Here is an 18,485-nt window from a genome sequence, read left to right on the forward strand (position 1 = left end):
AACTCCTGGCCTCAAGTGGTCCTACAGTGTCAGCTTCCCAAAATGCTGGAATTATAGGTATGAGCCAATACCCAGTCATTGTTTTTTCATTCTTTTCTTCCCAATTTGATTTATAATAGAGTGATAAGCATCTGCCTAATTACAAATAATTATGATAAACCAGGATCCACTCTAACTTCAAATAAAAACCAATTTAAGTCACAACTATTCAGGAATAGTTTATATTTTCAAAGTATTTAGGAATTCTTTAATTAGAAAAATAAAGGCAATAGGATTATCTGTCAGGTTCTAAAAGTACCCATGAATTAAATCACTTACATCCCCCACTTAAAAAACAAAACAAAACCTTAAATCACATTGCTGTTAGGCTTTCATACAGTAAGAAATAAGACCAAGCAATGCTGGAGTACAAAAACCTGAAATTCTGAGCATGAAAATAATTTATTGATTAGACATCTTGCTTATTCAGGCATTAGGCCTACTGGAGATAGAATTAACACAGCTCATGGAAAAGGAAAAAAAAAATTCCATCCAGCACCTGCTTCCTTTCAAATTTCCTGGGGACGTGGTTTATGCATTTTGTACTATAGCCTCACCCTAAAGCATCCCCATGTGCTTGATGTTGATTAACTTGAACAGGATATGAGAAACTCTGTGTACACTCAACCTGGCAAGTATAATTAACGATGTGACTTTCGGAAACATTCTTAGGCACAAGAAATAGCACTGCCTGCAGTGAAAGTCCTTGATAATCAAAGAAAAGAATTCCATTAAATATAATTTTACAGATACGAAAGAAAATATATGCATTTTTGCCAACAGACTGCTCTACATATCAGAAAAAATGTCTTAATGAGATTCCTTCTATGAGATTACAAGATTACTTTTTAATTGACAACTTTTAATTGACACACAGGTGATTCTGTGGTATTAAAAATCAGAAAAATAAAACTGATTTAGCCCAATAAAATTTAGAAAAGAAATGCAAGCCTATTAATATGGAGTAACAGCTGCACTTCTTTGGCTAAGTCATTAAAAAATGCCAATTAAACATTTTCAGTCAAATTTTATTTTTTAAAAAAGCAGCAGATAAACATTACAATTCAATAATCTAAATATGCACTTGACAATGAAGCATATCTGAGTATGGAGTGAAAAAGGTTTTCCAAAAAACCATCAAATATATTGTCTCCAAATACCCAAATAATAAATCACTTCTGCAGGCTTTCTGTTAAGTGGAATCATAAACAAAGAACTGAAGATTTATTGCTGTGAAAACAAATCTGTGGTACAGTAGTATGAATCCTGGGTATTAAGCAAAATCAGGTGGGTCAAGAAGTTGAAAATGATAAGAAATTTGTGTGTGTGTATGTGCACTCATAAATCTGTAAGCCAGTTGACCCAAGAACAACTGAAACACTTGTTCAGTTGAGACTGGACATTATGTTAAATTCTGAAGGCAATTAAAAATTACAATTCCAAATTTCAGCCCAGAAACCAAACAAACAAACAAAAAAAAACTGTAGAGAGAAATTAAAACTATATTCAAAGAGTTTTTTTTTTTTCAGCTCAATTTCAGCACCCCAAGGAAAATAAAAGCATCCATGACTCTCACAGATGAAAATAAAATGAATGTCATAGGAATCAGTTATTTTTCCCCACTGAGGTATAAAATCTATATAGAAATTTGATACTATACTATAACAAATTGTACTTCTCATAGTTCTGTTTTAATTTCCTTTAAACCCTGTTTAATATAGTTTGTTGTTGTTATTGTTGTAAAAATCTTGTTTTCATGGTTCTGTGTCTGGTTCCAGTTCATTTATTTCAATATCAATATTTAATATACTGGCTACCAGTTCTAATCAGGAAAGAAAATCTTGGAAATCTCTTCATTATGGCAGCACATTCAGCAGAAATTACTGATGTGCAAGCAAACCATAAAAGGTATACTTCTCCAGAAAGCATATTTTGTTGACTTTTTTCATTGTCTCAATATTCTTTAGCATGATTTTCAGAGAAAGACTCTCAATCTTGTAAACATCAGTGTGCACAGTCTCATTACTATGCAGTTTCACGTCAGTGGACAGGAAGGCTGGTTCACAGCTAGTGAAAAGCTAAAGAAGTTTAAGTTTTAATGGCTGATAAACCTTACATCCAGGAGAAGGAAAGCACTTTTCCTTTTTTGCTACTTAAGAATGTGGCAGAAATGTATGCTGAGGTAGCCCAGTCAATCCTTATTTTTTTCATTTTTTTGTAAATTTGGTCTCAGAATATTTCTGGCAGGGTGACGTTTCGAAGAAGCCACTGCTGGGACCGACTTCCATTGCAGTCTCTGATGCTGGGCACCTGGCTATCCTCTTCTGTGGCTTTATCCAGGCACTGATTACTGTTCACATGCTGCAGGGTTAATTTCTGAAAATAACAGAAAAAAAACCTTAACAGGAGAGTGGAAGAAAACAAAACACCTCAAGCATCAGTTTTGGTGATTATGAAATTCCTCTGTAGAAAAGGTGTTTTTTTTGTTTGTTTTGTTTTTAAATATACATTATTAAAAAGACAATGGAGAAAATGAAGGTGATAGATTAGATAGATAAAGAGGTATGAGGGAGGGAGAAAGACACTGGGGTCCAATAGTATGCACTTGACTTGCAGCAAGATGACCTAAATTCTAAGTCCTAATTCTGGCATAAGCTCTGTAGCACTATGAGAAGTTTCTCTTTTTTTGTGCTTCAGTTTCCTAAACAACAAAAAAAGACCAGATTAGTGGTTCCTAATTTAGGATTCTCAACCTATTTTCAAACAGCTATTTCAAAATTGTTTCATTTCTCTGTGATAAGGCTGTTAAAGCTAATTCTGTGATTCCAAGCTCAAGTTTTTAGAAACTCAGGTCTTTCTGATAACTCAAAATCGTAAGAATGTTGGGACAGCTGAGATTACATACAATCAGTCTTACGCCTATGTCCATAGCAAACCCAGAGGCTATCCTGGTGGTTAAAGGAGATGATGTGGTACAGAAAGAAAAGCACAGGAATGTGGAGTTGAGTTCACAGCCTGGGTAACTTGAATTTTCTCCTTTTAAAACTCAGGATCACATTACATATTTTGAGCAGATTTTGGGACAGTACACAGGTAATGAAGATAAAGTACATAGTGCCTCAACTACAAAGGAGATTCTTAATAAATGGTTAGTAGACATAGCCATATATTTAATCTAGTTATTTAAGTTCTAGATTTGATGCTGCAACATGTTAATAGGATAATTTTGAAAGGGCAGGGCAGGTAAGAATTAACAGACAGATAGTTACAATGATCCACACCAATGATTGTGATCATTTGCTCTGGTCATGTTAAGGACTTTAAAGTAGCTGTACACAGGAATTTGCATTAAGCATTAATTTACAATTAATTTACAAATGTAAAATGTTTAACACGTAGTTATCTGATTATTTTACTCATGGCTCTATTTTAATGTAGTTCTTTTATCTGAAATATTTCATTTTCATGAGGCCTCTTTTGCATCTATCAGAACTTAAAACAAAATCTAATAATTGTTTACAACTACTTGGGCTTCCAGTCATTCATTATTCTGTGTTGTGGTCAAAGTAGGACCTGGCAGGTGACGGTCTCCCTTTGCAGGTGTCAATATCGACACTGTCTTTAGGTTCAGGATTCTATCTTTAACACTTGCAAACCTAAGACTAGAACCTGGAAGACAGTCAGCACGGCTGTGGGATATTCTTTTTTTTAAATGCAGACTTTGTGTAGTTTATTAGTTGAGAGGAGGGGCTTTGCAGTCAGACATTCCTGGGGTGATTTCTACATTGGTTACATACCAACTATATGCTTCTGAGCAAAAACTTAAATTCTTTGAGACCCAGTTTCCTTATCTTTAAAGAGAGGACAAAAATACCTCATGGGTTTTTATAAGGAAACACTGAGATAATGTACATAAAGTGCTCCCTATCCCATTGTACGTAAATGTAATTGTACCATTTATCAGCAAATACCTAATTAATGGTACAATTACATTTACATACAATGGTAATCTGCATTCGTAGACTAATGCTTATTATTGGAAAACACAACATCCAAGCAACGTCCTGAGCAGTCATGGACACATCCAGCAGCCAGAGTGCTCCAGCTCAGCGTGCACATTGCTGCCAATGCCTTCAGTCTCAGGAAAGACAGCAGCAACAGAACCTCTCAAACATTCCAGGAGTTCCCCCAAAGCTTATCCCCGTGGCCTCCCTCATCAGGCCCATGGTCACTATTACTAAAAACAAAAAAATCCCCAACTAAGCACAACAAAAAATTTAGTTGGGAGACTTGGTCTCTCTCAACCTAATTTCTAAAAATGTGCATTTCACTTAAAATCATTAAAATAAACCCATCACAGGGCCAGGCACGGTGGCTCACGCCTGTAATCCCAGCACTTCGGGAGGCCGAGGCCGGTGGATCATGAGGTCAAGAGATTGAGACCATCCTGGTCAACGTGGTGAAACCCTGTCTCTACTAAAAATACAAAAATACAAAAATTAGCTGGGCATGGTGGCGCGTGCCTGTAATCTCAGCTACTCAGGAGACTGAGGCAGGAGAATTGCCTGAACCCAGGAGGCGGAGGCTGCAGTGAGCCAAGATCGCGCCATTGCACTCCAGCCTGGGTAACAAGAGTGAAACTCCATCTGAAAAAAAAAAAAAAAAATCACAAAGATACAGGTTATTGCTCTGTGCTGAGTATTTAACTGTTCAACATCATGACAGAATCCCCATAACTTGGGAGATGAGCAGCACCCCCAGGAGGCCTGGACTCTGATGGAGAACACTGTTCCAGATACAACTCTGGCTGCTGATAGCAGGCATAAAGTCTTGTGGCTTCGAACTCTGCAGGGTAGGGAGCTGTCATCACAGCACTCCTCAGAGGACCCAGGCAACACCAGCTAGTTTCCATCCAGAGAGAGCTGGACTAAGGCAACAGGACAAGCAAGTGACAAGCATTTAACTGTAACCTTTACGAAGAGGATAAAAGCTATAATTAATCATTGAGTAAAGTGTACCTGCATCCTAGAAGAAAATAATTTGCCCACCTCCTAATCTCTAGATGCAACTAGGTCTAAAATCTGCATTTTATTCCAAAAAGGACAGATACAAGTAGTCAAAGCAAAAGAGCCCAGTGCCTTATAAATTTTATGTAAAATGTAATATAAGTAAGATTCAAAACTATTAATCAAAAATAGCATGGTATTGTGCAAAGAAACCTGGATTAAGAATAAAGAGTTACAGACTTGAGATCTAGTTACACTATTTACCTGCTCTGGGACCCTGGGCAATTAATTTCCATTCTGAGCTTCAATTTCTACTTGTATAAAAAGTATCCTGGGTTTAATTTCTAGGTTCCTTTGAAATCTGAGTGTTCATGATTTTGGGTTTAGATTACAGATTACTGACTTAACTCTTCTGATATTTTTCTATACTGTTAAGTTTTCAATGGATGGAGGCAGGACAATTCTGATGGGCTGTTCCCCTCCAGTGCTTCCCCTGCAGTCTGCTCAGGCTGTTGGAGCTGCAATGCAATTCAACTTCTCCCTCTGCCCAGGGAGAAAAATGTACTCCTTTAACAGATTTTAACCCAAAAAGTGCTCCTTAATAAACATCCTGAATGTTCAACTTTATCTTATAGTCTGCTTCTGGGAGAAATCAACCCGTGGCATTAATGTTTTATCTCAGAGGGAAAAAGCCTTGCAAAGTTATCTAGAAGTTTTAAAACTTTACACTTGTAAATGGCTCTTTCTAAATTCTCTAAACTATCTCCAGCTGCTTACCTGTCTTATCAAACATTTACTTTTGGAATACTGTTGTGGTAGAGTGTGTAGATTGGCTAGCCAACAGTCCTTCCCAATCCATGTATCTCTTGACTATCTCACACTCTAACGACTAGAAAACCAAAACTTGCGTTCCCAGCTTCCTCTGCAGCTAGAGGTCACTATGGGATGAAGTTCTGTTCCATAAGACATAGGTACAGCATGCTAATGGGGTTCCAGAAAAAGCTTTTGCTTTGCTAATAAAGAGTAACACATGTGGTAGTGTACCATTCCCCTTCCCCTTTTCTTTCTGCTTGGAGTTGGGATGTGATAGTCAGAGCTGTAGCAGCCATCTTGTGGCCACAAGGAAAAGCTAAGAATATTACAACAATGTTATAATCACTATGCCACTGAATTTACTTACCTCTAGACTTATGTAATAAAAATAAATCCCTATTTGTTTTAGCTGTCATAAATAGATTTTAATAAATATTGCCTAGTTAATATACTGTCATTTTCCAGAGGCTTTTTCACTTTAAAAATTTTGTGGTTGTCACAATGGCTATGGGGTGCCACTCGCACATACTATCTGGAGCCAGAGATGCTACACACCCTGCAATGCATGCAGCAGTCACACACAAAATGGCAGTAGCACATACCATGGGAAACCCTGAAACAGAATATTCAGGCCATTTCCAATGGCCATATTAACTGAGCTATTATTATAGGTAATATTATTTTTTCTATAATCTGATATTGTGAAAGACCCAGGATTTATAAAAGATGATCTCTGTCTTCTAGGATCTAAGAATCTAATAGTGGAGAAAAAACTGCTAGACAGATAACTACAAAGAAGTACAGATTTATAGAGGTCAGAGATTACTGAATTAGGATTGACAGAGTTATTAATTTCAGGCTGGCATTCATGGAAGTGATGTCAAAGCTGGGTTCTTAAGAATGGGTAAGGTTTGTCAGGGAAGAGTGTTAGATGTAAACTTGGAAAGTACAGGGTATGTTCATGGAAAAGCATATTGATGATTAAAGTAGAACATGGTTGGTGTATGACACAGTATAGGAAGGAAAGACAGCCAATGCCATAACTTTGGACATCTCCATTTAAGGATGAAGGAGAGACAGACTAGCCAACAAAAGGAACAGAAAACAAACTTAAGACAAGAACCTAAAGAGTAGTGCATCATATGGTGAAGGGATAAGAGGATATGCAAATATCAGGCCAGGACGGGTGCAATGGCTCATGCCTGTAATCCTATCACTTTGGGAGGCTGAGGCAGGCGGATCACCTGAGGTCAGGAATTTGAGATCAGCCTGGCCAACATGGCGAAACCTCATCTCTACTAAAAGTACAAAAATTAGCCAGGCATGGTGGCGGGCACCTGTAATCCCAGCTACTCAAGAGGTTGAGGCAGGAGAATAGCTTGAACCCGGGAGGTGGAAGTTGCAGTAGCTGAGATCGTGCCACTCCACTCCAGCATGGGCAACAAGAGCAAGGCTTCGTCTCAAAAAAAGAAAAAGAAAAAATATCAGGCCAGGCATGATGGCTCATCCCAGCACTTTGGGAGGGTGAGGTGGGTGAATCGCTTGAGTCCAAGAGTTCAAGCCCAGCCTGGACAACACGGTGAAACTCTGTCTCCACAAAATTACAAAAATTAGCTGGGCATGATGATATATGCCTGTGGTCCCAGCTCTTCTGGAGGCTGAGGCAGGAGGATAGCTGGAGGCTGAGGTGGGAGGAGAGCTTGAGCCTGGGAGGTGGAGGTTGTGGGAGCTGTGATTGCAGCATTGCACTCCAGCCTGGGTGACAGAGCAAGACCCTGTCTAAAAAAAAAAAAAAAAAAAATCACCTGCTTAGTGGCACTACATGCCTTAGAGAAGGTAAGCCAAATTAAAAAGAACCAGAGAAAGAGATATTAAATTATGTTGGTGCTGGTTCCAGAATGACAAGGCAAACGCACAAGTTAAAAAATTAGGCAGATAGGTGGAAAGAGGTTTACCACAGATGCTTTTAAGTACCTCCGTGTTAGCCTATTGGAGAACAAAGTTCTAGACAAAAGGAAAGATAAATATGAAAGGTTCTGTTACATATGTCACTAAGAAATCATCACAAGCCAGAGAACTTCATTAATTAAAACTTACCTTTCACTTAAGTGTTTAATTAAGTAATTTTAAAAGCCTACTTTCTGCCTCATTTCTTCCAAGCTAGACTATAGAACTTGAAGACATACAGAAGGAACGGTGGCTATTCAGTAAACAAGGTCCCAGGGATTGGCGGCAACTGTAATTTTGTAAGACTAAAATTTAATTATTAGGGATATTAAAACATGTTCATTTTACTTATTTTTCCTACCTGTCAATATTTAGTGTATAAGAAAAGTTTGATCCATATTCAAAGTCCACAAGAATTCATTCCTTTAGTTATAAAGTATACAAATATACCCAGTGACACACACAATTTTATTCCTATAGGCAACTGCATAACTTACCACTGGGTCATACTCCCACAGTTGGTTGCCTTTTAGGTGGTGGCATTTGAGCATTGTAACTGGGCCATTAAGTTTGGAGACATCCAAGCAAAGGTCATCTGTTCTAATTTCTTTGTTGGCAGTGTAAGAGAAAACCTGGAAATAAAAATGCACGCATATAAACAGAAAAAACCAAATTAGTCAGCATTTTAGATACCCAATTATCTGTCAGGGAAAATACAAATACTTCAAGGTACATGATTTCTGTACTTTAGTAATGAAGGACAAAGTGATTCAGAAAAGCTACCACTAATTTACGTTGACGTTATGTTACTAATTTTCTTGCTTACAAGGTGAAGCAAAAATGACCTTGAGCTCTCTATACACTGACTGTATTGTCAAGGGTTGTCATCTGTTTGAATAAAAAGGGAAAAATTAATTTTGTGCTCAGCAATGTAAATATAGTTCTTACAATGGGCCTTTCACAAATATTTCATTTAAAAAAAAAAATCACTGGATTGAAAGCTTCCTTCACCTAAAAGTCTTTATTATTTTCTCTTAAAGGAAGGAAAATATTTCCGGAACAATGTCGTGGGATACAAAAGGCAAAGTAAAAACAAATCTGAAAATTATCCCTTTTAAGAGTTTATTGAGATACTCACCTGATTACCCCCCATACCATGGCAATTAAAAATTCCAACTTTTTCATTCTCTTTTCTGGCCATGTTATCTAGACACTGATTTGTTTCCACGTTTCGTATCTACGGGACAATGAATAATGAAAATATCAGGAGTTGGAGAAGTTAACTGGACAGACAAACACACACAGATACACTAAAAAACAACCTAAACTTTCCCTGGCACTACTCTGAAATGGCCAATTGGCCTATCACTCTCTGGCTATCTAAAACTCATTGGTCTAGAAAGGTCTTACAAACTGTCTACATAATTTCTGTGTTTATGGGGGGAAATCCTTAATATTTTTTTTTTCATTTTTTTTTCAAGCTATTCCTTTCAAATTTGTATTGAGTTCAACAAACTCTACTTTGGTTAATAATTTAAAGCAATTAACTCCCTGAAGACACTATTATCAATCAAGATATACCCAGTGACACACATAATTTTATTACTATAGGCAAATGTATAACTTATTAATTAAAAACAATTTTGATAACTACTCTGATGGTATAGGAGAGACAAAGGTAAGTCTAGTCAGAGCTTGGAACTTGTCTTACCTGGAAGTTTAAGCATAATGTGGTACAAATGCTACTCTTTCACTAGACATTTGTGGATTACATAAAAGGAATTTAAGTCAGTCATCAGAATTAGAAGCGATATTTTAAGTAATGCCCCTTGATATTTTGTTTCCTCTAAACTGTTACACTTTAAAAGCATAGGGCAAATTAACAGACATCTGAAAGTCTTAAATCTATTCCCATGTACGGTGTTGTCAGCAGCTTAAGCCAGAAGGGAAACTACGTCTGTTGTGTCATACAGGTTTTTTTAAAAAGGTAACTACTTTTGTGTGATAGATAAAGTAGGGGTAAAGTTAAAATCACATATAAGCCAGTTACTTCTATAAATAAATACATAGTTTGCATATTATTCCAATATTCCCAAGCAGCCAGGAATAAAAAAGGAGGGTTCTGGCATAAAAGACTCAGGTTTAAATAAAAGTTGCCTAAACCTTTTGAGATCAGGAACTCTGGGGTAATGTCAGCTCTATGCTGATGCTTGTAAGACAACGTATCAAGGCACCTAATTCAGAGTCCAGCATGACTGGGCTCAGAGACAGTAATAAATAATCTGCACTGTCACTTTACCACTAGTCACATCTATCTTACTATTCCACCAAAATCTCAAAATCGGTTCATTGAAAACAGGATTTTTCTATTTTCTAATATGAACACTTCATCATCTTCACATTTTAATATGTCCCCGTCCCATCCCCCCTTGAGAACTGCTACTTGAAACAAATCTCATTTTTATTCCTCCAAAATTTTCCCATTTTCCTGATATCAATGTTTATAAAAAATATATTTTATTGTACTTTAGGTTCTGGGGTACATGTGCAGAACATGTAGGACTACTGTATAGATACATACATGGCAATGAGGTTTGCTGCCTCCATCCCCCTCACTTTTATCTGGCATTTCTCCTCATGTTATCCCTTCCCAACCTCCCTACCCCTGACTGTTCCTCCCCTACCCCCACCAACAGACCCCAGTGAGTGATGCTCCCCTCCCTCCGTCCATGTGTTCTCATTGTTCACACCCGCCTATGAGTGAGAACATGCAGTGTTTGATTTTCTATTCTTGTGTCAGTTTGCTGAGAATGATGGTTTCCAGATTCATCCATGTCCCTACAAAGGACACACATTCATCATTTTTTATGGCTGCATAGTGTTCCATGGTGTATATGTGCCACATTTTCCCTGTCCAGTCTGTTATCGATGGGCATTTGGGTTGTTTCCAAGTCTTTGCTATTGTAAACAGTGCTGCAATGAACATACGTGTGCATGTGTCCTTAAAATAGAATGATTTATAATCCTTTGGATATATACTCAGTAATGGGATTGATGAGTCAAATGGAATTTCTATTTCTAGGTCTTTGAGGAATCACCACACTGTCTTCCACAATGGTTAAAGTAATTTACACCCCCACCAACAGTGTAAGAGTGTTCCTATTTTTCCACATCCTCTCCAGCATCTGTTGTCTCCCGATTTTTTAATGATTGCCATTCTAACTGGTGTGAGATGGTATCTCAGTGTGGTTTTGATCTGCATTTCTCTAATGACCAGTGATGAGCATTTTTTCATATGTTTGTTGGCCTCATGTATGTCTTCTTTTGTAAAGTATCTGTTCATATCCTTTGCCCACTTTTGAATGGGATTCTTTGTTATTTTCTTGTAAATCTGTTTTAGTTCTTTGTAGATTCTGGATATTAGCCCATTAGTTGATGCAGTTTCTTCATTGTGCCGATGCTCTTTACCATTTGGTACATTTTTGGAGTGGCTGTTACTGGTTGTTCCTTTCTATGTTTAGTGCTTCTTTCAGGAGCTCTTATAAGGCAGGCCTGGTGGTGATGAAATCTCTGAGTAATTGCTTGTTCGTAAAGGATTTTATTTCTCCTTCGCTTGTGAAGCTTAGTTTGGCTGGATATGAAATTCTAGGTTGAAAGTTCTTTTCTTTAAGGATGCTGAATATTGGCCCCCACTCTCTTCTGGCCTTTAGGGTTTCTGCAGAGAGATCTGCTGTGAGTCTGATGGGCTTCCCTTTGTGGGTAACCCAACCTTTCTCTCTGGCTGCCCTTAGGATTTTTTCCTTCAACACTGGGGAATCTGATGATTGTGTGCCTTGGGGTTGCTCTTCTTGAGGAATATCTTTGTGGTGTTCTCTGTATTTCCTGGACTTGAATATTGGCCTACCTTACTAGGTTGGGGAAGTTTTCCTGGATAATATCCTGAAGAGTGTTTTCCAGCTTGGATTCATTCTCTCTGTCACATTCAGGTACACCTATCAAACGCAGACTAGGTCTTTTCACATAATCTCATATTTCTTGGAGGCTTTGTTCATTTTTCCCTCTTTTTTCTCTAGTATTGCCTTCTTGTTTTATTTCACTGAGTTGACCTTCAACCTGTGATATCCTTTTTTCTGCTTGGTCAATTCAGCTATTTAAACTTGCATATGCTTTGCAAAGTTCTCGTGTTGTGTTTTTCAGCTCCATCAATTCATTTATATTCTTCTCTGAGCTGTTTATTCTCATTAGCATTTCATCAAATCTTTTTTCAAGGTTCTTAGTTTCTTTGCATTGGGTTAGAACATGTTCTTTTAGCTCAGAGAATTTTGTTATTACCCACTTTCTGAAGCCTGTTTCTGTCAATTCATCAGACTCATTCTCCATCCAGCCTTGTTCTGTTGCTGGTGAGGAGTTGTGATCCCTTGGAAGAGGAGAGGCATTCTGGTTTTGGGTATTTTCCTCCTTTTTGTGCTGGTTTCTTCTCATCTTTGTGGATCTATCTACCTGTGGTCTTTGTAGTTGGTGACTCTCGGATGGAGTCTCTGAGTGGATGTCCTTTTTGTTGATGATGAAGTTATTTCTATTTTTTAGTTTTCCTTCTAACAGTAAGGCCTCTCTGCTGTAAGACTACTGGAGGTTCACTCGAGACCCTGCTTGCCTGGGGATCACCTGTAGTGGCTGCAGAACAGTAACGGCTGTTGCCAATTTCTTCTTCTGCTATTTTTGTCCCAGAAGGGTACCTGCCAGATGTCTGCCTGAGCTCTCCTTTATGAGGTGTCTCTTTGGATATACGGGGGTTCAGGAGCTGCTTGAGGAGACAGTCAGTCCCTTATAGAAGCTCAAGTGATGAGTTGTGAGAGCCATTGTTCCATTCAGAGCTGCTGGGCAGGTACATTTAAGTCTGCTGCAATGGAACTCATAACCACCTTTTTCTCCCAGGTCCTCTCTCCTGGGAAGGTAGGCTTTATTTATAAGTTCCTGATGTGCTGCTGCCTTTTTTCAGAGATGCCCTGACCAGTGAGGAGGTAGCCTAGTCACAGTCTGCCAGCAGAGGTGTTGCTGCGCTACCGTGGGCTCTGCCCAGCTGCTGTGTGAACTTCCTTACAGTTTTGTTTATAGAGGTATAGTTAGAACTGCCCCAGTAATGGCGGACTGCCTCAGTAGTGATAGACTGCTTTGGTAATGGTGGACGCCCTTCCACCACAGAGCTGGATCATCCTGGGTCCACCTGTGCTTGCTGTGAGACTCTTGATCCAGAGAGTTTCAGATTGCTGGTCTTTGTGGGGTGGAACCTGCCAAGCCAGATCACCTAGCTCTCTGTTTCAGCCCCCTTCTTTTCAGTTGAATGGGTGACTGTCTCCCAGGTGTTCTGTGCTAGTTGAAACGGCCGCCCAGATTTGTGTGAGTTTTTGTGCGGAGATCTGCTGCAAACAGCCAAGCTGGAAACTTGTGGCACTTTTCTGCCCTGGAATCTCCTGTTCTGTGGGTAGTAAAATCTCATTTGGAAATGTGGTGATCACTCACCCTCTGTGTTCTTACTGGGAGCTGCAACCCAGAGCTGTTCCTATTTGGCCACCTTGGATCATCCCCTGATATTGCTATTTTTATTAATATTTTTACAACGTATCCAATTATTCAAGCTAGAAATTTCAAGGTCTTTTCTTCTCAGGGTCAAATATATAATATCAGTTTCCAGGAATTCTTTTACCACATAATTGACATCATTATTTTTAATCCATTATTTTAATTGTGGAACATATTACTTCATAAATAGGTTGTGTAAAAGATTTTAAGGTTAAATACACATTTGCATAAAGCACACCTTCCTTCATCCTGGTAGGTGATCAATTAATACCAGATGATGATGGCCGTGTCACTTGAAAAATAATTTAGTTCAGATTGAGCCAATTCACAGTGACTGACCCACGTTTATAAACCTAGCACTTAAAGAGGCCAAGACAATAGGACTGCCTGAACCTAGGAGTTTGAGAATGGGGGCCAATATTCAACATCTTAAAAGAATTTCCAACCCAGAATTTCATATCCAGCCAAATGAAGCTTCATAAGCAAAGGAGAAATAAAATCCTTTACAGACAAGCAAATACTGAGAGATTCTGTCACCACCAGGCCTGTCTTACAAGAGGAAGCACTAAACATGGAAAGAACAACTAGTACCAGCCACTGCAAAAACATACCAAATTGTAAAGACCATCAACACTATGAAGAAACTGCATCAACTAGTGGGCAAAATAACCAGCTAGCATCATAATGACACGATCAAACTTATATATAACAATATTAACCTTAAATGTATACAGGCTAATTCCCAATGTAAATGCCCAAATTAAAAGATACAGACTGGCCAATTGGATAAAGAGTCAAGACTCATCGATGTGCTGTATTCAGGAGACCCATCTCACACACAAAATCACATACAGACTCAAAATAAACAGAGGGAGGAATCTTTACCAAGCAAATGGAAAGCAAAAAAAAAGTGTGTGGGGGGGTTGCAGTCCTAATCTCTGATAAAACAGACTTTAAACCAATAAATATCGAAAGAGACAAAGAAGGGCATTACATAATAAAGGAATCAATGCAACAAGAGCTAACGATCCTAAATATATATGCACCCAATACAGAAGCACCCAGATTCATAAAACAAGTTCTTAGAGACCCACAAAGAAACTTAGACTCCCACACAATAATAGTGGGAGATGACAACACCCCACTGTCAATATTACATCAATGAGACAAAATTAACAAGGATATCCAGGACTTGAACTCAGCTCTGGACCAGTGGACCTAACAGACATCTACAGAACTCTCTATACCAAATCAATAGAATATACATTCTCAGCACCACATCGCACTTACTCTAAAATTGACCACATAATTGGAAGTAAATCACTCCTCAGCAAATGCAAAAGAATGGAAATCATAATAAACAACAGTCTCTCAAACCACAGTGCAATCATGTTAGAACTCAGGATTAAGAAAACTCAAAAACGCACAACTACACGGAAACTGAACAACCTGCTTCTGAATGACTACTGGGTAAATAATGAAATGAAGGCAGAGATAGAGATGTTCTTTGAAACGAGAACAAAGACACAATGTACCAGAATCTCTGGGACACATTTAAAGCAGTGTCAAGAGGGAAACTTATAGCAATAAATGCCCACAAGAGAAAGCAGGAAAGATCTAAAATCAAACCCTAACATCACAATTAAAAGAACCAGAGAAGCAAGAGCAAACAAATTCAAAAGCTAGCAGAAGACAAGAAATAACTAAGATCAGAGCAGAACTAAAGAAGATAGAGACAAAAAAAAAACCCTTCAAAAAAATCAATAAATCCAGGAGGTAGTTTTTTAAAAAGCTCAACAAAGTAGACTGCTAGCCAGACTAATAAAGAAGAAAAGAGAGAAGAATCAAACAGACACAATAAAAAAATGGTAAAGGAGATATCACCACTGATCCCACAGAAATACAAACTACCATCAGAGAATACTATAAAACCTCTATGCAAATAAATTAGAAAATCTAGAAGAAATGGATAAATTCCTGAACACATACACCCTCCCAAGACTAAGCCAGGAAGAAGTCAAATCCCTCAACAGACCAAAAACAGGTTTTTAAATTGAGGCAGTAATTAATAGCCTACCAACCAAAAAACGTCCAGAACCAGATGGATTCACAGCTGAATTCTACCAGAGGTACAAACAGGAGCTGGTACCATTCCTTCTGAAATGATTCCAAACCATAGAAAAGGAGGGAATCCTCCCTAACTCATTTTATGAGGCCAGCATCATCCTGATACCAAAACCTGGCAGAGACACAACAAAAAAAGAAAATTTCAGGCCAATATCTCTGATGAATATCTTAGTAAAAATGCTCAATGAAATACTGGCAGACCAAATCCAGCAGCACATCAAAAAACTTATCCACCATGATCAAGTCGGCTTCATCCCTGGCATGCAAGGCTGGTTCAACATACACAAATCAATAAATGTAATCCATCACGTAAACAGAACCAATGACAAAAACCACATGATTATCTCAATAGATGCAGAAAAGGCCTTCAACAAAATCAACAGCCCTTCATGCTAAAAAGCTCAATAAACTAGGTATTGATGGAATGTATCTCAAAATAATAAAAGCTATTTATGACAAACCCACAGCAATATCATACTGAATGGGCAAAAACTGGAAGCATTCTTTGAAAACTGGCACAAGACAAGGATGCCCTCTCTCACCAGTCCCATTCAATATAATATTGGAAGTTCTGGCCAGGGCAATTGGGCAAGAGAAGGAAATAAAGGGTATTCAAATAGGAAAAGAGGAAGTCAAATTGTCTCTGTTTGCAAATGACATGATTGTATATTTAGAAAACCCCACTGTCTCAGCCCAAAATCTCCTTAAGCTAATAAGCAACTTCAGCAAAGCCTCAGGTTACAAAATCAATGTGCAAAAATCACAAGCATTCCTATATACCAGTAACAGATGGAGAGCCAAATGATGAGTGAACTGCCATTCACAACTGCTACAAAGAGAATAAAATATCTAGGAATACAATTTACAAGAGATGTGAAGGACCTCTTCAAGGAGAACTACAAACCACTGCTCAAGGATATAAGAGAGGACACAAACAAATGGAAAAACATTCCATGCTCATGGATAGGAAGAATCAATATTGTGAAAATGGCATACTGCCTAAAGTAATTTATAGATTCAATGCTATTCCCATCAAGCTACCATTGGCTTTCTTCACAGAATTGGAAAAAACTTCTTTAAATTTCATATGGAACCAAAAGAGAGTCTGCATACCAAGACAATTCTAAGCAAAGAGGACACTGCTGGAGGCATCAAGCTATCTGACTTCAAACTATACTACAAGGCTACAGTAATCAAAACAGCATGGTACTGGTACCAAAACAGATATATAGACAAATGGAACAGAACAGAGGCCCCAGAAATAACACCACTCATCTACAACCATCTGATCTTTGACAAACCTGACAAAAACAAGCAATAAGGAAAAGACTCCCTATTTAATAAATGGTGTTGGGAAAACTGGCCAGCCATATGCAGAAAACTGAAACTAGATCCCTTCCTTACACCTTATACAAAAATTAACTCAAGATGGATGAAAGACTTAAATGTAAGACCTAAAACCATAAAAACCCTAGAAGAAAACCTAGACAATACCATTCAGGACATAGGCATGGACAAGGACTTCATGACTAAAACACCAAAAACAATGGCAACAAAAGCCAAAATAGACAAATGGGATCTAATTAAACTAAAGAGCTTCTGCACAGCAAAAGAAAGAATCACCAGAGTGAACAGGCAACCTTCAGAACTGCGAGAAAATTTTTGCAATCTACCCATCTGACAAAGAGCTAACATCCAGAATCTACAGCAAAATTAAACAAATTTACAAGAAAAAAAAAAAAAACCATCAAAAAATGCGCAAAGGTTAAGAACAGACACTTCTCAAAATAAGACATTTATGCAGCCAANCCATCAAAAAATGCGCAAAGGTTAAGAACAGACACTTCTCAAAATAAGACATTTATGCAGCCAACAAACATGAGAAAAAGCTCATCATCACTGGTCATTAGAGAAGTGCAAATTAAAACCACAATGAGATACCATCTCACACCAGTTAGAATGGCAATCATTAAAAAGCCAGGAAACAACAGATGCTGGAAAGGACATGGATAAATAGGAATGCTTTTACACTGTTGGTGGGAGTGAAAATTAGTTCAACCATTGTGGAAGACAGTATGGCAATTCCTCAAAGATCTAGAACCAGAAATAGTATTTGACCCAGCAATCTCATTACTGGGTATATACCCAAAGGATTATAAATTATTGTACTATAAAGACACATGCACATGTATGTTTATTGTAGCACTGTTCACAATAGCAAAGACTTGGAACCAACCCAAATGCCCAACAATTATAGACTGGATAAAGAAAATGTGGCACATATATACCATGGAATACTACTATACAATTATAAAAAAGGATAAATTCATTTCCTTTGCAGGGACATGGATGAAGCTGGAAGCCATCATTCTCAGCAAACTAACACAAGAACAGAAAACCAAACACCACATGTTCTAACTCATAAGTGGAGATGAATAGTGAAAACACATGGACACAGGGAGAGGAACATCACACACTGGGGCCTGTCAGGGAGTGGGGGACTAGGGGAGGAATAACATTAGGAGAAACAGCTAATGCAGATGATGGGTGTGGCAAACCACCATGACACATGTATACCTATGTAACAAACCTGCACGTTCTGGACATGTATCCCAGAACTTAAGGTATAATACAAAAAACAAAGCAAAAACGATGCCTTGCTGACAGAACTAAGTACTGCACTTCCCACCATTTAGCTATCCACCAGTCAAAATACTCATTCTGAGTACATTTCTTGATGTCTCCTGGATATGAGTGGTATTGCAAATATTTTTAATTTAAAAAGAAGCCTTCCTATAAAAACATTAAGGTTAGGAGATGGTACATGCTGCATACCATTCTGATTTTTAAAAAATATTGGAGAAATAGGAACACTTTTACACTGTTGGTGGGAGTGTAAATTAGTTCAACCATTGTGGAAGACAGTGTGGCGATTCCTCAAGGACCTAGAAATAGAAATTCCATTTGACCCAG

General features: G+C 38.1%; 1 protein-coding gene across 1 annotated transcript in view; it reads right to left on the minus strand.

Moving 5' to 3' along the window:
- Window positions 1-422: 422 nt before the first annotated feature.
- GALNT1 (polypeptide N-acetylgalactosaminyltransferase 1) overlaps window positions 423-18,485 on the minus strand; it is a 77,262-nt gene continuing 59,199 nt past the window's right edge. The window contains exons 10-12 of the mRNA XM_017511388.2: window positions 8,944-9,042; window positions 8,303-8,437; window positions 423-2,415 (exon numbers count right to left, since the gene is read on the minus strand). Coding sequence (XP_017366877.1) covers window positions 2,269-2,415; window positions 8,303-8,437; window positions 8,944-9,042 — 381 coding nt within the window. The 3' untranslated portion in view covers window positions 423-2,268. The remainder of the gene's footprint in view (window positions 2,416-8,302; window positions 8,438-8,943; window positions 9,043-18,485) is intronic.

This window comes from Cebus imitator, unplaced genomic scaffold, assembly GCF_001604975.1.
Source record: "Cebus imitator isolate Cc_AM_T3 unplaced genomic scaffold, Cebus_imitator-1.0 Scaffold448, whole genome shotgun sequence".
Lineage (NCBI taxonomy): Eukaryota > Metazoa > Chordata > Mammalia > Primates > Cebidae > Cebus > Cebus imitator.